At 34.2% G+C, this 18,365-nt stretch overlaps 1 protein-coding gene across 2 annotated transcripts in view; it reads left to right on the top strand.

The window, feature by feature from the left end:
* The window catches only part of GPATCH2 (G-patch domain containing 2), a 170,289-nt gene that overhangs the window by 19,836 nt on the left and 132,088 nt on the right, over positions 1–18,365 (top strand). Inside the window, exon 6 of one of the 2 annotated variants that reach the window (XM_047704501.1) lies at positions 23–2,063. The exons of the other annotated variant lie outside the window; for it this stretch is intronic. Coding sequence (XP_047560457.1) covers positions 23–55 — 33 coding nt within the window. The 3' untranslated portion in view covers positions 56–2,063. Of the gene's footprint in view, positions 1–22; positions 2,064–18,365 lie in introns of those variants that run through there. 2 annotated transcript variants of the gene reach the window in all.

Raw genomic sequence — 18,365 nt, 5'->3', positions numbered from 1 at the left:
AAAATAATCCATTTTTTTGTAGGCTACAAACTGGACCAGTGAGATTCCCCTATAAACCAAATCTTCTAATGCTAATAAATTAGTTACGTTTTGAACATCTGGGGAATGGCATTCGAGGGAACCTGGCTCCTGTCCTCTTCCCCTGGAGGAATATCATTGAAGTGAGAGCCTCTTTGATGAAAAGATGGGGCTGTTTTTGCTGGAGGACTGGTATTCTTCCTTTAGTCAGAAGTGAACGTGGTTGGGGAGGCTTTCTAGGGATCTAGGTTGGCCCAGGGTGGGTAGAACTACTGTAAATTTTATATATTTTTCTCTTTTATGATTTTTTTTTTTACATTGAATCCATTTATGTATTACTTGCTTTGCCAAAATGCTAACAAAAGCTAGAAAATGGAAAACTTCCAGATCTCACATAAGTATTAATGTTTATATTGTGACTGGTTAAGAACCAATTTTTACATACCTGACTGTTGTAAATAAACATGATGCATTGACATTTATGGCTCATTTTTAGAGAAGTCTTATATAACCAGCATTATTTAATATATTTGCATTTTACTCAGGGCATTTTAACAAGGGCTAAGATGAGTAGTAGGTGAGGTTGATAATCTTTACTAGAATTTCTGTTTTGTTCAGTTTGCTTTCTACTTGGAAAATCTGCTCTGTATTGCAAACCCATTGTATTTTATAGTATAGTGTTCATTGTACTACAAAAAGATCATCCTAGTTTTAAGCTAACCACAGTGATGACTAGTCTGTGCTAGTAGAATCATTTGCTATTACTTTTTAAATTATCTGCTTTGTCTGATACCTGAAACCACTCAGAATTATCATTTTGGCTTTGAGCTTATAGAAATCATGTGAAAGCTGGTATTTCAACTAATACTGTATGCCTCTGAATCATATTGTCATGTTTAAAAGTGAGACCTGCTTGCACACCCTTGGCAGACCATACGTGTCAACCGTGAGTGTCAGAAATACTGCATGAGCTCGTTTTCACAAGCAGAGGGGAAAATGTAACATTTCTATTGATGGTATAATTTAGACACTCTACAACGTTCAGACCATTTGAAATCTTCAAAATGGTATATTAAAATGATGAGTATTTTTTATTAAGTTCCAATCATTGATGAAAACTGTGATTTAATACATGTATTTTTATATTGTTGTATGGATTAATTGTTAATTCAGCATTTAATGGCTAACTTCAATAATGATGATTGGGAAAGAAACTTAAAGTTGACATTTCTTTTACCTAAAGGTATTATTACAATCTGAAAGATTTCAGAAAATGTATTAAGCAGAAAGTATGTGACATCTTTTAGATTGCTTGTCTAAACTGGAGAGCTTAAATTTGATAAAGTGCAACTTTGAGTATCTTTACCTTTGCATATTTAAAGTGATATCTTAGAGGTACAATAATGTGGTGTTTGCTCATTGTAAGTAAGCTTTTTTGTGCTATGTCCTTTGGAGTAAAAAAATCATGATTTTCTTTTTCTGAATTACATAAATGCTTTTATTTTATTTTGTATAATGACTGTCTTTGAGATCTGAATAAGTCACTTTAAAACCTTGGCCTATGAACTTTGCCTTACCAATCATGAATCTAGATGAATGCTATCTAGTTCTTGGTTCAGTTTTACCTATTTTTATTTTTGGTTCACTGCTTGCTTGAGCATAGCTGGGATTTGTAGCCCATTTTCTAGGCTTACTGCAATCTCACCGTGGTATTTTATAGAAGCTATTACATCTGATAGGCTACCTTCATGGTATTGATGATACATGGCTTAACCATAGTAAAAGCTGCCGTCCCTCTCTAAATTGTAAAAAGGTGATTAAGTTTCACTTGATGGAGATATACTATATATGTGTGTTTATCATGGAACTAGTGCATTAGGCCATAAACTGTCTTCCTGGTCTACATTTTCTTGTATTCAAATTTTACTGAAGACAATGGGCTCCTTCAGGTTTTCTTTCTTTCAATCCTGAATTGTCCTTGTTTGGATTTTTAAGTACTGTAATTTTTTTTTTTTTTCAATAAAATATCTGACTTGGACAAGAAAGGTAAGAGTTCCAATTTGTGCTGATATTCTTAAATTCCTGCGAAGTGTTGTTGCTGTTATTGTTGTCGCTCATACTGTCTAGACTGTATGTAACAGTCTAGTCTTAAAAATCATAATCTCCCAGAATGGTCATATTTAAACAGTACCCATGACATCCAGGAATAAGAATGAAATTTAACTCCTTAGATTATCACACTGGAAAGCCAGATTGCTTTGAAGAGACATTAATTTTCTGAGTAAAGTCAAACACATGTAGCTACAACCCATGAAACCCAATGGCAACAAAAGTTTTCTTTCTCGAACGCAGATGAATAATGACTACACAGATTTAGTGATTATCTTTGAAGGAAATGAGAGAAGAACCTTTTATACTGAAATATAAATGGATACATTCTTGGGGGGGAAAGTTTTCAGTTGGATTTTTTTACCGTTCACCATAGGTATGTCCTATAAAGTCATCCTGAACACTAATTAGCAAATACTGAACTGTTGCTCCTAAGGGAAATGCCAGGCTAGGTTCCTGTGAGCCTCTGGTCATGACATTTTTTATCAGTCAATCAGTACATAACCTTGTCTTACGCGTCTTTGTGTCTAAAAACACCTTACTTAATACATATTGTTGATGCATTAATATTGAACTCATGACCAACAGCCCAATAACCCATGCCTGAACAAACCCAGGCTGATCTAACACATGCATTTCTCCTTAAGGCACATCATGGCCCTCTTAACGCTTAGGAACCAGTGTCAGGATTTTAGCCCTGTGCTTGGGATTTTAGCCCTATGCTTGGGGTTCATTTAAAACAATGAATTGCCAACACAAAACTGAAAAATGTGGCACCAAATAAGCCACAAAAGGACACTTGTTTACACTGTTAGAGCTGAAACAGTGATGCTTACTATATGCCATACTTTAGTCGGGAATGCACACATGCACCAGGGGACACATTTTCCCTGCTCCTGAATGACCCTAGAAGCACTACAAGAATTGACTTGAGAGTGGCGCACCGGGCTGGCTCAGTCAGTGGAGCATGCGACTCTTAATCTCAGGGGTGTAAGTTTGAGCCCCATGTTGGATAGAGAGATGACTTAAAATTTCTTAAAAAAATTGATTTGGGGGTTACAAATACATGTTAGTGAGCAGGTAGATTTGTACATGTGGAACTAATAGTAATGAGGATCAGCTCTGTTTAGTTTTGTCAAGGGCAAAGTGGTCTTACAAAAAGGTTAGAGGTTTTGAAGTCTGGACTTGGTGAGTCCCCACTCTAGTTCTTTTTACTTTTAATGACAACTTGAACCTTATCTTCTCTTTCTCTTAAATAGAAACAGTATTTAATCTGCAGAAGTATTATCAGGATTAAATGAGATTATATGTACATCATAGGTCCAGAACCATTTTTGTTACATAGTATATACTAAATAAATGATAGTTACTGTTATTATCAGATATGCTAAATACAGAATCTCATTACAGGTCAAAATGCAGAATCTTAAGTTTTTCAGATCTTATATATGATACACCTTTATTTTTAATATTTAAAGTGCTTTATATTGCAATCTTTTATGTTACCTTTATACTTTATTTATATTTGAGCCAGCCTTTGTCTTTAATATGGTGTGTAAAGAATAGTTTTGAATGAATCTTAGATGACAGCCACTGCATTAAGTCTTAAACCCTAATTACAGATTGAAAACTGTTCTAAATACCTCTCCCTAACTAACTTTCAATTACTAGGCCGTTCATTTGCAGAAAGACTTAACGCTGTTTAGGAAGTTTTGGTCCAGAGTTACCTGATTCTTAAAAATAATTTTGCCCATATATGAGGGGTGAATGCAGTACCAGTTCTGAGAATTTAATGTTGAAAAAAATTAATTACTGCTGTACTTCTGTTAGAATAACACACTGGTTTATTGGAGCCCAGCTAGTGAGCCTCTAATATTTACCCCTTATAGGAGAATTAAGCAAATGATCATTAATTCTGAGGAATATTCTGGGGCCATTATCCAGGAGATGTAGTATTTCCAGAATCTCCTGTATTTCCAGAATTTTTGCATCAAGTACAATTTGGAGTGAATAATCCTCAGAATAATGATCCATCAGAGAATCTGTTCTGGGATATGGTACTTATAAAGTGAATCCAGTTACCCTGACTTAACCATAGCATTTCAGTTAGCCAAGATAGCCTAATCCTAAGCATCCTAATTGTTTCCTATAGGTGAAAGATTTTTTCTTTTTAAAGTTTTTAAACTGATGGTCTTAGAACAAGTGTTAACATTCAAATTGAGTGGTCTGTTAAAAAATCAGGAAATAAATGACTCCATTTAAAACATAGTACCTAAAATCCAATGTTAATATTACATTAGGAATTGCACCTAAAGGTTGTAAGTTTCTATTTAAAAAATTTTATCATCATTTAGGTCCATTTTTTGTTTGTTTGTTTGTTTGTTTTGGTTTGGGTTTTTTTGTTTTTTGTTTTTGTATAGATGAAATGAGAACAACTATAGTGGTGATGGTAGTGGTTATTCTCTCAAAGAAAATGAATCTGATTTATACATGGTTCTCAAGTTAAATATCTGAAAAAAAAAAAGTGAACATTAACCCTTAATTTAAATTGTCATTCTGTACAAGTAAGCATACCATTATATTCAACAAAGAAATAGCCCTCAAAATAATTTGTATCTGTTTAGAATCTTGAGTTATTTCATTGTGTAAGAGAAGGAAATACTGTATATATATTCTTTCTCTGAAGTATATCATGAAAGACCAGACCAGATTTCATAAGTGTCATATTGATAATGATAATGATACTATAATGATTTACTCTGTAAGTCTTGCTCAACCTTTGTTTTATTGTTTCTTAGGATACTGGAGTGGGAATATGTAGTCTGATCTACAGCCTTTTACAACAGAAGGGCCATTTTAAATGGATTTGGTTTAAATAAGGGAGCTACATGAACTTTTCTCTTAGACTAGTCTAAGAAATTTTATGATAGAAAACAAATTTAAAATGATTTTTTAAAAATACATAGGATATGTGTCATCAATTGTACTCTTGACCATGTGCTAATCATCTAATATTTTTCAGAGGAATTTAATAACTAAGTGCTTAATTATAATCTCTGTGAATTGATTATTTGTTTGCATCCTTTAACCATTTTTAGATACTATGCAGAATCCAAGAATATATATTTAGAATTTTCTTATATTCTAAATATATATTATATATCATATATATTCTAATCTATTACTATGTATGTTAATAATTTAGTTTTTATCTTATCTCAAAATCCGCTTCAGATCCAGATTTCATGTGGGAAATTAATACTTTTTTCTTAGAACTTATTTTGGGATAAAGTAGATTTTGTATCATACAGAAGTACTGCTCAGTAGAATTATAATAAATATTTCTTCTACAAAAGACATTTTAATAGTGTCTCTTGTTTGATTTAAAATTCTCTATTTTGATTTAAAATTCTCTCTAAATGTTCTTTTTACATTTTATATATGTAAATTTAATACCTATAATATTTAAAAATTTGAATCTAATGATTTTTCATTCTGTTCCGCTAAAAGTATTATCAATACTAATATTGATATTTAGTCTTAATCACGTTATACTTTATAAAAAGTGGAATATTTACATATTTAATAGTACAGATTATATTTTTTTATTTATTCAACAAGAACTTGAATTCTTATTCTGTTCTCCATATTTAGCTTTTAAAATCCATTAGGAAAGAATACAAAACATATTCAATCTTGGTATTTTAATAATGCCAAATTTGACCACTTATAGTTTTTATTTACCTATTTAAATTGTCCTTGCTTTTCTGACTACTTAACCACTAGAATTGGCCTGGTTTCATATCTTGTCATTTGGGTTTGTGATACTTCAGAAATCTGGAACCTAGCAAAGAGAATGTTAGTAATGACTTACAGTGATGCTTACTACATGCCAGACACTATATTTATATATTTTAATTCATTTAATCCTATTAACATTTACAACTTAAACATTTTGAAATTTGTTTTTCCTTTGCTATGCCAAAATTAATGAAATCTGGAAGTTTCTTCGTTCTGTTGTCATGTTGCTAATAAATATAAATACATTTTCTTCATAAAATAGTTTCATTTCTGGTTACCAAATGCTATTGGAAGTGTGAGTTATTTTGAAAAATCTGTAGCCTTCTTTGCTGTCTTAAAGCCTGTCTTTGCTGTATATAAGGTATGCTTGTGTGGAGGAGTATATGGAAGACAGGGTTTGTTTGGCAAAGTAGGCAGGAATTAGATCATTTCCAACTCTGGTCCATGGGAATGCATGTGAACTGATGTAATGTCAGGGGTGGGGGGAGGGATGGTTAAGCTAATCAGATTTGTCTTAAGAGATCCCATGGACAGCAGTGTAGAGGGTACATTAAGTGTTTATAAGATTAGGGATCTAAGGTCCCTGTCCCCCAGTAGATGGGATCCACAGTACACTGAACCCCTATATTTTATTGGACTCAATAATCTGATTGACTTTTGAGTAGTATCCATTCATTCAGAAAATACTGAACCTTTACTGTGTTTGAGGTACTGTTCTAGGCCATGGCAGTTAAAGTAGTGAGCAAGGCAGACAAGGTTCCAGGCGCTTATATTTTAATGAGTATAAATAAACTTGGTAAGGAGAGGAGGGTAAGTAAATAGAAATGGCGATGGAGAAGATTGAACAGGGTGATGTGAACATGAAGGTGATTGGAGGTAATATGATTTGCAGGCTGCAATAATTTTCAGCCTTGGCTAATCTAGTGCTTTCTTCTCGTCACTCTTGTCACAACCGGGAAAAGAAACAAGGGTGTGCATTACTCAAACCTGTGTATTCAAGAAGTTGAGGTAGGTCCTAGGCATTTCTCCTGTTTCCTGACCAGACTGATCACAGTTTTTAAATGTCACTATAGGTAGGCCTGCACAGGCAAAAGAATGTCATTTTATTTACAAGGAACCCTTTTTTAAAAATTTGATTTTTTTTTTTAATTCTAAAAGTTTTCAGGTGCCAAATATGTATGTAGTGTTTGGTTTACTTCTTTGGATTTCATCATGATGTCTGTTTTGAAATTTGATATTGTGGTGTAGTAGTTCTGCTTTTGTGGCCACTTAAATACTGTGCAGGGTGAATAGTTCTGTTCTATTACATTTTTAAAAGTACATGAACTGCCACGCTTTCTTTTTTTAAATCTTTTTTCTTTTTGCCATTTGTGCATAAGTTCTTAGGTTAGCACATTGTTAGTAAAGAAAAATGGCTGGTTTTAAAACTGGGTTTTTTTTAATCTCCCTAAAAGCAAATGATTTTAGAAAATGCCAGGATTATGTTTATCATTTTAAAATTACTCTCTTGTATCCCGAGAAACCTTTGAAATATGTTCTAAAATGTTCTTTCTTTAGATTGGTAACTATTTGATTCCACAGATGGAGATTCAATACCCCTCTTCCTTATTGCTCTTTAAAATGGTGGTGACATTGCCAGAGTCCCCATTTCAGTTTTCTTGTATCTTTCTTTTTTTATCTTTTTCTTTCTTTTTTTTTTTTTAACTCAAATCGGAGAAACAGAAATGTTGCAAACATTTCACCTTCTTCAAAGCTTCAACTTTGGTTTTCTGCCTTTTATGTTGCTAATAGAATTATTCTGATGGTCTATAAAACTCAGTTTTCTAATTTGCCTTCAAATATGTCAGATATATGAGAAAAGTTCAAAATCAATGATGGGTAGAACACTTCCAAATAATATTTAATAAGCAGTTTCTGTATTGAAGTCACCTGCAAATCCTCCAACTGAAGGTCAATTTGAACAACTGAGAATTCACAAAGAAGTCCTAAATAGAGGGGTTCCCTGTACTAGAGTTAGAAAATGCCAAGCGGGTATTTGCTGCCTGTCATCTGGGCAACAGGATTCTGACAAACCAGAGATGCATGCCCACAGGTATTTATAAATATTTTAAGCCAGTAAAACCTGTAAAATTTCTGTTATTAAATGATAGTTGTCTAAAACAACGGCGAGTGCTTCCTGAGGGAATAAAGTAGAAGTTTCATGATCTGTTTGGATGCAAAAGAAGCGATGACTTGAGCCATCCCTAATACAGCGTCTTCCTCTTAGAACGTCATATTGAAATCTTGATCATTGGCTGTAGACAGTTCACCATGATAGCATTGCAGGTGCATTTATCTTTAGGTTGCAATGTAATTGTAGTAATATTTAATAGCAAGCACTTGGTCTTTTTGAGGTCTTCCAGATTTGTATTGAGAAATACTTCTTTAGAATCTACAGTCTTTAAAAAGTAAACAGTTAATTACTTAGCCTTCCTCCCATTCCATTTCATTTACATGTGTTTTTTATAGACTCTTCTAATTTTTTGATCCACAGAAACACTTTATAAGAGTGTCTTATATCATTTGTTGGATGAATAAATTAAGTATCTGTTACATCTGACTCAGAAACTTGGTGTCTTCCCTGTGTGTTTTCAGCCACAGATAACTTGGTTAATTTGTACACTCGTCATGAAGGCTCATGATGTCTTTGTTGTGGGAAAGGCCAGGAATACAAAAATGAGTAAGATACACCTTTATCCTCAGTACCTTACTGTTTGGTTAATAAAAATTAACTGGGAAAGACGAGAGGGGAGACCTAACATTGGTTAAGAGAAGCAAAACCCAAGTGGTTTTTCATTCTTTAATTTAAATTTTAGTTTATGTGTTCTCTTTAATCCTTCACTCTTCCTACATCTAGCCATGTTGGAATCTTATTTATCTGTCCTGTTAGCCTCTTTGTTTCAGTGCCTTAGGGTAGTTACTCATAACATTCCATTTTGATAACACATTAGGTCTGTCCCTGGTCTGTCTTCCAGTTTTCCTTCCTCTGATCCATATCACATGTAACTCCAAGTAAACGTTTGTTTTTTTGTTTTGTTTTTTGTTTTTGTTTTTTTTAAATGTGGTTATGCCCAAACCAAAAAACAGTTTTCACTGCCTTAACCATAAAATCTAGGTTTGTTCCTTTCTACCTTCACTGCTCACCTGGGAACTATAACACTTTACTCCTTTCCAGATGATCTTATGTTCTCAACACTCCCACGCCTCCTTCAGCTTTCTCCTATTCAGCCACATTCATTCATACTATAGCTTTACTCACAACAGGACATCTCTCTCCTTACTGTTAGATTCATACCCTTCAAGGAAGAGTTGAGATTCTACCTTTTCTTCAAAACCTTCTTCAACTCTTCATATTTAAGAGATCATTCCATCTTCTGAAATGGCATTACCCCTCCTGTCTCTGTTTTTATTCTTTATTCTGCTTATGTTTGCATTATATCTACAAGTACATAGAGCACCCCATGGCAGGAATCCAGCTCAGGCCCATAGGATGTGCTTAATAATTTTGAGAATGTTGGTGGAGATTACTGGTTATCACCCTCTGTTTTTTCGAGAGTTTTCCACCACTGGTTATGAAGCCAGTTCAACCTTAAGTAACATCCTTTCCTACCAAGAGTAGTGTCTAAATTCTTCATGGTTTTTAATTTGTTCTTTTATGTATGTATTCCGTGATGTGATGGCAGATGGAATTTCATGTGACAAAGCACGAGAGAAAAGCTGCATTGATGCATGGTGTGCAGATCTAGGGCTTGTGTACCTTTTGGTTGGAGAATCCTTAGATGTTGCTATTGAGTAGGGGTTTCCCTTGGAAATAATCTCCTAATAAGTAATCTCCTGCTTCAGAGGTGGCGGGTGGACAGCGTTGAGTCCACTGGCAACGTTCTAATTGCAAAGCAGAAGACAGGGAGCACTCAGTATGATGACTTTCAACTGAATTCCCCTGACCTAGTAAAGGTTTATCATGTCACCCATCCACTATGGTCTCTTTTTAGTATAACATTTTTATTTTTATTTATCTATTTTTTTAGTTTTCTTCCTTTTTTAGTTTTCTTTTTAAATTCAATTAACATAGAGTATATTATTAGTTTCAGAGGTAGAGTTTGTCAGTTGCATATATGAATACCCAGTGTTTATTATAGTTTAGCATATTTACATGATAAATTTTGAGCTTCTGCTGTGCTGTAGGGTAGCAGTAGTAACATGTTAAGATCGTGGCTAAGGATTGGGATCAGGGGATCAACTTTTTTTTTTTTAATAGACTCCTGTGTCGAAGGTATCTGGCGCCTCCAATTTCTGAACCTTTCTGAAGTCTGCTGCTTTAGTCAGTTTGCTTTTTGTTGCCACTCTATCCCCACCCATCTGACACTAAAGAAGGATGAATGGCCAGCTTTGATTTTCATGTGTAATTTTGTTGAAGTACCTTATTTGGTGATACCTTCTTTCCTATTCTCTTTGTCCTAGGGCGTGGAATTTTGCCTTTTTACTCTTCCAAGTCATGTTAGTAGGGCTTTGGGAGGGGCTGAAATCCATGTTTGATCAGTGGGTTATGTGTATTGGCAAGTCTAACCTGGTGTCCTTTTCTTGTAATTTTCATTGTTATAAAAAAAAAAAAAGAGGTGATAGATGCACAGGTTTTAAAAGTCAAACACAACAAAAAAGTACCGAGTATCTCCCATGCCCATCTATGCAAAGATAGCATCTGTTCCTCTGCACCTCAGTGTTTACACTTTAAAAACATATCAGAAGGACGCCTGGGTGGCTCATTGGGTTAAGCATCCAACTCTTGGTTTCAGCTCATGTCATGATTTCAGGGTTCTGGGCTCAAGCCCCACATTGGGCTCTGCACTCAGTGAGGAGTCTGCTTAAAATTCTCTCCCTCCTCCTCCCTCTCCCTACCACCCCCACTCTCTTTCTCTTTCTCTAAAATAAAATAAATCTTAAAGCCAGAGCGATTGTAAATTATACTTATTTTTCATTTATTTGGCTACATAATATTTCATTGTAATGTATTAATAAATAATTTATTTTTCAGATCAGCTTTTATGTAACTAATATTAAAGGACCAAAATATTTTATTACTATTAGTTATATTGGCTAACATTTACTGAGTTCTTCTTATTTGCCAGGTGTTGTTTTAATCTCTTTATGTATTTTAATTCATTTAATGTTCATAAAAAGGCTACTGGGGTAAATATTATTCTCTCTTCTAAACCAGGAAACAGGGACAAATGGCTTAAATGACTTGTTTAAGGCCACAGCTAGTAATTGGTAGTGTCAGAATATGAACTCTGGCCTCATGGCCAGATCCCCATGGATCCCCAAGCTATACAACCTCTCCTTCAAGAGTAAAAAACATATTTACACTTAAATTTTAGTTTCTCAAAAAATGTCTGGGCCTAATTGGTCAATTTCATGAATATATTAGGCAGGTCAGTCTGAGTTTGCTTGATTAAGTTGACTGTGTTGAATTGGATCTCTGTTTTATTTTTCAGTGTAATAGTTTCCATCACGTAAATATGCTGTCCATTCCTCCTGTCAACTCTTCACTTCTAACTGATGTGTTTTCTCTTCTGTCCTTTGATTTAGCCTGTTGATTTAACTTACTAGGTCTTTTCTGACATTTAAAACTTTTCTTTCTCTAATCTATTAGAAGGTAAATTTTCTGTTACCTGTCGGTGGGGTTTTCTTCCTCTCCAGAAAGGTTAGTGTGGCAATAAATATTTAAATAGCATGTGATATTTTGTGACAATCTCCATCCATCCTGTAATATAAGTACTTTGCTAATTCCCATTTTATGGATTCACAGATTTTCAAAGCATTAGCTTCATGAAGAAGGATCAGAGCTAGGTCTCAATTCCAACCCTTTTACAAACAAAAATTTTCAGAAGTTTGTACTCTCTTCTGTATTGTTCACTGAAGCTACAGTGATATGTCTTGAAAATACCCACAGGGCTTAAAACTTAAATTTCTTGTCAAGTTGTAAAACTTGTCCTCTTCAAAATTTGATTGGATCCTCATTTCGAGGAAGGAGTCAAGAATTTTTGTCATCAAATTCTTAATTCACACTTTTAAATTGTTGCTGATTGTATTGAAATAAATAATTTGATTCATGCTGCAAGTTTGGTATTAGCCTTTTTGATATTTATTAATATCATACTTTTCCCTAACCTACTTCCTTGGATGGCTTTATAAAATAATAGTACATTCCCAGCCTTCAGTGTTGACTGTTCATAGGAAATACCAATTAATCTAATTCTTCTTGATTAAACAAAATCTTAGAGTCATCTTGTTTCCTCAACAAATCACTGCATATATTGTATATCGTGCTAACACATTTGCTGACATGTTATTGTGTATATTGCATCTTATGTTTGTAATTGAAATGCCTTTATTTCTGTTGGAATGCCCTTTGAGGTGCTAGCTGACTAGCTGACTAGAGGAGTTCTCTCCTCCTATTTTTCCCAACATATAACTCCCAGCTCTACAGTGTAGCACTGTGAAGGGCAGGGAGGGCAAAGCAGACACTTTATATATGAGAAGGGGCTTTTCCACAAACACGCACATACATATTTCCTTTTTAGATTATCTTATTGCTGGTCGGTAATCCTTGATTTCATTGAGACACTAGAAGGGCATACACTGTTTCCACAACAGTCATAATCATAAACTTTGTTAAAAGTGAATTAAGATATGAATATGTATGAAGAAATTAGATGTTCTCACCATGGATATATGGCACCAATGTGTCTTGAGTGAGTTACAGACTTTACTCATTTCTGGGCCATTTGTTTTATATATAGATTAAATATAGATAATTACTCGTGTGACAGGTTACTTTATTACTTTGATAGATCTCAAAGTACCGCATGCAGTTATAATGTTATTATTGTAATAATTTGGATTCACTAATAACCAGAATTAACATTACATGAATTAAAATTTTTAAATTGGAATTTGATTTTGTTTAAAGTCAGTTTTACTTCTGGTGGTTATTTTGACTTAATAACAGACAATACCTTTTAATTGAAGTTTTTAATTATTTTTAAGCTCATGTTAAATATAAAAATATTTTGGAACTATTAAAAATTAGAGTTAGAATATTAACTTCGATAGGTTAATCAGTTCATTTTTGTCTTGCGCCTCACTTGTTTTAAAAAATTGTTAAATTTATTTGTACATGTGCATCATGTGATAGATGTACTGGAACTTAAAATTTATTTTCACTTTTATGAGCGCTTAGCTGAATATCCAGCACACCTTACGTGTTCAATCATTGTTTTCCTGTATAACTCTAATACCTTGTCTTGCAAGAGTGTTTGTTTTAGAAAGATATTAAATGGTTAAGCTGTTTCAAAGTTATTTGCACACCCTCATTAAGATTTGTTACCTGAGGGAATAAAATTAAAGGATTCTAATCTAGTTATCCTGGTTTTAATCCATATTTTTAATTTTATTTTGTTTTGTGTTTCAATGAGGATTCCACGTTTCTGGTTCAAAGAGGTTTCTACCTGTTTTTCAGGTCAAGGCAGTTCTTTAGAAAAGCAGATCTATTCTGGCTATGTAATGCATTTTATTTAATTTTATAGTTTTTATGATATCATATATTAGAGATTGCCAAAAATATAGAAAAATTTTAGAGAACATTTTTGGATTTGATGGATTACCACTCTTGAAAGGGAAACAAAACACTAAATATTTCTAATCCCGCATTATTTACCGCATGGGTGGTTAAATGCTACTTTAAGCCTCATAAAATTAAAAGGGAGAAATCTGCCAACTGTAGCAGGAATTGGATTTAGGAAGAGTGGTACAGAGCCAAAATATTGCTACAGAATTAAATGTCAAAAATCTTCTTTAATAGTAGATATATAGTTCACAGTGCCTGGTTATGATTAATACATTTAATCTAAATCACTGAAAGTTGCACTCTCCTTTTCCATAAAATACAATAGGACACAAATCAGTTTTACTGTAGATGGATAACAATTGGAAAATAATGCATCTTCCCGCCCAATAAATTGTCAGTTATACCTTTTAACTAAAATCAATTCATCTTTCCAAAATTTATTGCAATTTCTAATAATAAATCTCCTCAAATGTTTATTCATTTGGTTTTTGATACATTTGTGCCACTTTTGCTATGGTCTAATGTTTTCTCTTTTGATTCATTGTAAATTAGAAAATCTATTTTGAGTCAGTTTTCTAGTTAAGAAGTTAAAATCTATAACCTAGCACCTTTTTCACTCTCCTTTGTACATTTTAATACCCTTGAACTTGAACTTAAATGCAATCCAGTAAATTCTTTTCAGAAGGAGATTAAAAGACTTTTCAGTGTAACTTCTTGAGTAAGGGCCAGATTCATAAAACAAGCACTTAGGAGGCTGGTGATTGTTGCCATAGATCCATTTTGGAATCAAAAAGAGGAGAAAGAAACACATGGGGTTGTGTCATCATTTCATGTAAGTATTTAGTACAAAAAAGAGGAAATGCCCATTTGAATTAGGATCAGATATTGATCATATTGGTTGTCTGATATTATTTTCTGTTGATTGCAGTAACCCAAAAATGTCATTGAAAGGAAGCACAGATAACCAGCTATGTTCAGTCTATTTCCCACAGAGAGGTCTTCCTCTTACTAATCTTCAGATACACTTTTTAATCTCTGTGTATACATTTCAGATTATTCTCTTTTAATGTATACTGAATGTGCAGTCACATTGGTTTTTCACATATACTGTGTTTAAGAATGTAATCATTGTGATGTTTTTAATTTCATACATGATACGTGAGTATCTCTTATTCTTTATACTGTTCGATTACCATTAGACTTAAATCCTTCAGGTACTGTATGGTGAACACCGACTCATGTCATTTTAATTTTATACTTTCCTATACATATTCCACAGTGAAGTTCAGAGTGGTACCCTTTTTTTGTCTTTCTATCTCCGCCTCCACAGACGAAGTAAGAATCAGTTGACTTGCCCACAAATTACATAAAAATATGTTTGCAATTAACATGTTCTGAGGTTTGCTGTTAAGTCTGTACTTTTTATATTCTATCAAAATTCTGAAATAGATTTTTGGAATGGATACTATTAGAAATGAAAGTGACATTAATTTGAATTAAACCTGCAACTCCTTAACAAATTTGTATCACTGCTAAAAGATAAGATGCCATATGATTAATTTAGCAGTTAAAAAGGTGATTTTTGTGGCCAGAATAGCCAAAATAGAATTCATTGTTTGGGCTAAGTACATGGTGAAGAAAACACATGTTTTCTAAGGCAAAGATGAGACATGAATTACAGTTCTTACTTATTTATCTAAAAATAGTGCTGCTTTTTTTTTTTTTTAAGCTGTGAACCTAATAACGTTTTTGATATATGGCTTCTTTAATACAAAGTATAATATTCATTTGGACTTAACAAATTAATTTCTGTATTAACAAATGTCAAGTTTTCATAAATTTAGCTAGCTATAAAAACTTTAAAAGTAATCTCTGACTTACATGTACTTCCTAATCTGATTTTCCCATCACACTAAATATGAAAGTAAATCAGATCATGCTCTTTGAAATAACAAATGATAAATCAATATGCTCTGCCTTTCTTTTTAAAACACCAGTAACATTGGAGTGTTATTCCTCTGGCGGTTTTATAAACATTGGCTAATGATACAGTGTCAATTTATTGCTTAGGTGTTAGGATTTTGCTGTGTTACTGTCAGTTATGAAGACTTTAGCAACAGCTATAATACCATTTTTCACCTTTGCGTGGTAGTTTTGTGAAGGACGACAGCTTTGTTCTACCCACCTTTTGGGAAGTTAAGGCTTTGGGAAGATAAGTAAGTGACATAACTAGGAAGAGAGAGCCAGGGCCAACCTGCTGATTCCTGGTCCCATAGACTTTTCCATACCCCCACCTGCCTTTCTGTACTCTCTCCAGTTGAATGTTAATCCGTCCTGGAGGCTGAAATTTTCTTAATGTTTTCAGCCATAGTTTGAGGAATTGCCATGTAAATTTTTACTGTTTCCAAGCAAAATAAATGTTTTGAAGGAGATCAGTGAGTAATCTATATATTTTTCCCCAATCCTCTAGTTCACTCTTTTGGCCACTGACTCAGCCGAACTCTTCTTTAGCCTTTCATTCTCCACTTTCTTCCACCCTGTCCTCAACTCTCCTTAAATCCTAATGTGATCGTCTGACCCATTTGATTTCTTTTTTTTTTTTTTAAAGATTTTATTTATTTATTTGACAGACAGAGATCACAAGTAGGCAGAGAGCAGGCAGAGAGAGAGGAAGGGAAGCAGGCTCCCTGCTAAGCAGAGAGCCCGATGCGGGACTCGATCCCAGGACCCTGAGATCATGACCTGAGCCCAAGGCAGCGGCTTAACCCACTGAGCCACCCAGGCGCCCCCCATTTGATTTCTAACATGAAATCTCTCAGTGCCTCCCCTTGGTTTCTCAAATAGCATGTAAACTCCTTTCTCCTGTCTAGGTTTTTGCCATTAGGGCTTCTGCTCATCTTTCCATCTCTGTGTCCTGATTCTCTCTGGCTGATAGATCCTGAATGTGCCTTACACTTTCCAGCTTTTGTCACTTTGTTCCAACTATTTTTACTATTTGTGACATCACACTTCATGTCGGTCTGTGGAAATCTTGCCCATTCATCAAAATACATTTTAGTTAAAACCTTATCTGGAAACTTCCCTACCAAAAAGCATCTCTCCTGTCATTCAGAGGCCTCACTCCATCCCCTCATGACTCATAGAATCATGTGTTAGCCCCTTCTGGTAGAGTGCAAACAAAAACCATGGAAGTGGAAATCAGAATAAGTTCTCTGAGATCCATGATTTACTGGCTGTGTAACCTTGGAGAAATCACTTTTTGAGCTTTAGTTTCCTCATCCCTAAAATAGGGATAATAAAAGATAAGATGAAATAAGGTATGTAATAGGACTTTGTGAACTGTAAAGGAACTGTTATTACTCACTCATTTCAGGAGTCCAAAGCTCAGATGCCTTCAGGGGCCAGGCAGATAATACACAGATACATATACACATATATACAAAGTAGCTTTGTGTTCAGGACCTCACTGCATGCTAGAATGGGCATTCCTAGCTTAAGGTATTCAAATTCAAAACATTTTAAGATACTCTGATAGCCAAAAGAGAAAGAGAGAAAGAGAGAAAGAAAAAGAAAGACAAAACAAAAACCCTGTTTACTGGCCAAATACTGCTGTCCCATTGTGTCCATCAATTTCCACATCTGAGTAAAGCAATATTGCATTCCCACAAACCTTTGCACGCTGCAGGTGCCTCGTGAACCTTGGGAAGGTCAGTGGGCGAGTAGATGACTTGAGTGGAGTGGGTAAGTGAAGTTTAAATGTATAATGTGGGAAATGAGATACTTGTATTTTAATCACTTTTTCTGATCAGTAAGCAAGCAGTATAAAGACATTGCATGGACCATGGTTTCTCTTTTGGTCCTCTAGTGAAAACTTCCTGGGTATGTGCTGTGCACAGTTTTGCCTGAATCTTTCTCAACTAGTATTGACCACAGAAGCAGTGTTACAGTTTATAGAGAATTCAGGCATTTTTCTGTAAGAATGTTATTTTCTCTGTCCTCTGTATTGGTGGGCTCTGGCAAACTGAAGAGAGGTGTATAAGTCTAGTGCCTTTTCCATTCAATTGCTATTCCCTCTGATCCTTGACAGTTAGCTGAAGAAAAGCCTGGTGCTTGAGATTTAATGATTCTTTTTCCTGGGATCCAAGAAATATGGCTGTTTATTTTCTCATCTTTAGAGAGTTAAATGTATCTTATCCAATGTGTTAGAAGCCACTTGTAAAATTTAGATTTAGGTACAATTAATTCTTGTGTCTTTCAAAGGAGGTAGTACAGGCTTAGTTCAATGCTAAAATAAAAGCCAAGAGCCCGGGGACTCTAATGTGTCTGTACTCTTTGTATTTTTCTCATATTTACCAATGAAATGATCATCTCTGCAGTTATGGGATGAAAAGGTGGTGCCAAATGACCTTGATAAAAGGGAAATTATATCCTAGTATGATGACCCAAACCATTGTGTGGTTCTACGAAACTAAGTCAGACATAAGCTTAGCTGTAGTACAGACTCATGAATAGAAACTTAACTGTTACTAGATTAATTGAATACAAGTAAATGAAAGCTTTGTTAATTTGATCTGAGTGGTACAATGCTTACATAGAAAGAGAAGTAAAATCTTTTGACCTTATTTAACTGCCCTAGAATGTCTAGTAAAGAAGGGATGCGGCTTCTGTGAGGAATAATTGAGACATTAAAACCATTGCCTACCAAGTTGTCTGGCATGAATTCATTTGAAAAAAATTTCCCTTGAAGTTATTTCCATATTTTCTTAGACTC

Source organism: Lutra lutra, chromosome 15 (assembly GCF_902655055.1).
Source record: "Lutra lutra chromosome 15, mLutLut1.2, whole genome shotgun sequence".
Classification (NCBI taxonomy): domain Eukaryota; kingdom Metazoa; phylum Chordata; class Mammalia; order Carnivora; family Mustelidae; genus Lutra; species Lutra lutra.
Note: the sequence above shows the minus strand (reverse complement) of the source record. Positions and strands in the feature narration are given on the sequence as shown.